This window comes from Chiloscyllium plagiosum, chromosome 50 (genome assembly GCF_004010195.1).
Source record: "Chiloscyllium plagiosum isolate BGI_BamShark_2017 chromosome 50, ASM401019v2, whole genome shotgun sequence".
NCBI classification, from domain to species: Eukaryota; Metazoa; Chordata; class Chondrichthyes; order Orectolobiformes; family Hemiscylliidae; genus Chiloscyllium; species Chiloscyllium plagiosum.
In genome coordinates this window covers 2,192,537-2,193,356 of record NC_057759.1, presented here as the reverse complement: position 1 = coordinate 2,193,356, position 820 = coordinate 2,192,537, and the positions used below count along the sequence as shown (strand labels likewise).

At 52.0% G+C, this 820-nt stretch overlaps 1 protein-coding gene across 1 annotated transcript; it reads left to right on the top strand.

Annotated features, from left to right (window-relative positions):
* Positions 1–51: 51 nt before the first annotated feature.
* On the top strand, positions 52–581 carry LOC122544629 (late histone H2A.L3-like). The gene has a single exon (XM_043683953.1). The coding sequence runs from the start codon at positions 52–54 to the stop codon at positions 442–444; it is 393 nt and encodes a 130-aa protein (XP_043539888.1). The 3' UTR covers positions 445–581.
* The last annotated feature ends 239 nt before the right edge of the window (positions 582–820 follow it).

Here is an 820-nt window from a genome sequence, read left to right as displayed (position 1 = left end):
ATGTGGGCGGAGTGCACCATTCTCTCTGAAAGTGTTTGAGAGATTGTGATCATGACTGGAAGAGGAGGAAAGGGCAGTGGGAAAGCTCGCTCCAAAGCGAAGTCTCGGTCGTCTCGGGCTGGCCTGCAGTTCCCGGTGGGCCGTGTTCACAGGCTCATGAGAAAGGGTAACTATGCTGAACGCGTGGGTGCCGGAGCGCCGTTCTATCTGGTTGCGGTGCTGGAGTATCTGACGGCTGAGATCCTGGAGCTGGCCGGCAACGCGGCCCGGGACAACAAGAAGACCCGCATCATCCCCAGGCACCTGCAGCTGGCCGTGCGCAACGACGAGGAGCTCAACAAGCTGCTGGGAGGGGTGACCATCGCTCAGGGCGGGGTGCTGCCTAATATCCAGGCCGTGCTGCTGCCCAAGAAAACTTCCCATGGGGGCGCCGCTAAAAAATGAAGAGACCATCCTTGAATCTGACAACCCAAAGGCTCTTTTAAGAGCCACTCACAGCATCTGTGAAAGGAGCTGAACACCCCCGTCTGTCGGATTGAATTACCTTCATTTAATTGGTATCGGTGTCAGTCCCTCCCTTATTCGATACTGTACTGTCATTGTGTGTGTGATCTGATATGAAACCTTTCCTCATGGCCGTTTACCGTTTCAGCCGTAGCACGAGGAGCGTGAAAAATGTATCATGGAATATTGATACAACGCAATCTTAACAGTTGTAGATGTCTGTCATCTCATCTCTTTAATTATCGTCTTATAAATGAATCACTGTCCCTGTACTACCCGCTCACAGGCAGTTTCACGTTATCTTGAACTGCATTTA

Bases quoted from the DNA above. Each gene is read 5' to 3' on its own strand.
- LOC122544629 (XM_043683953.1), top strand. From the start codon at position 52: ATGACTGGAAGAGGAGGAAAGGGCAGTGGGAAAGCTCGCTCCAAAGCG.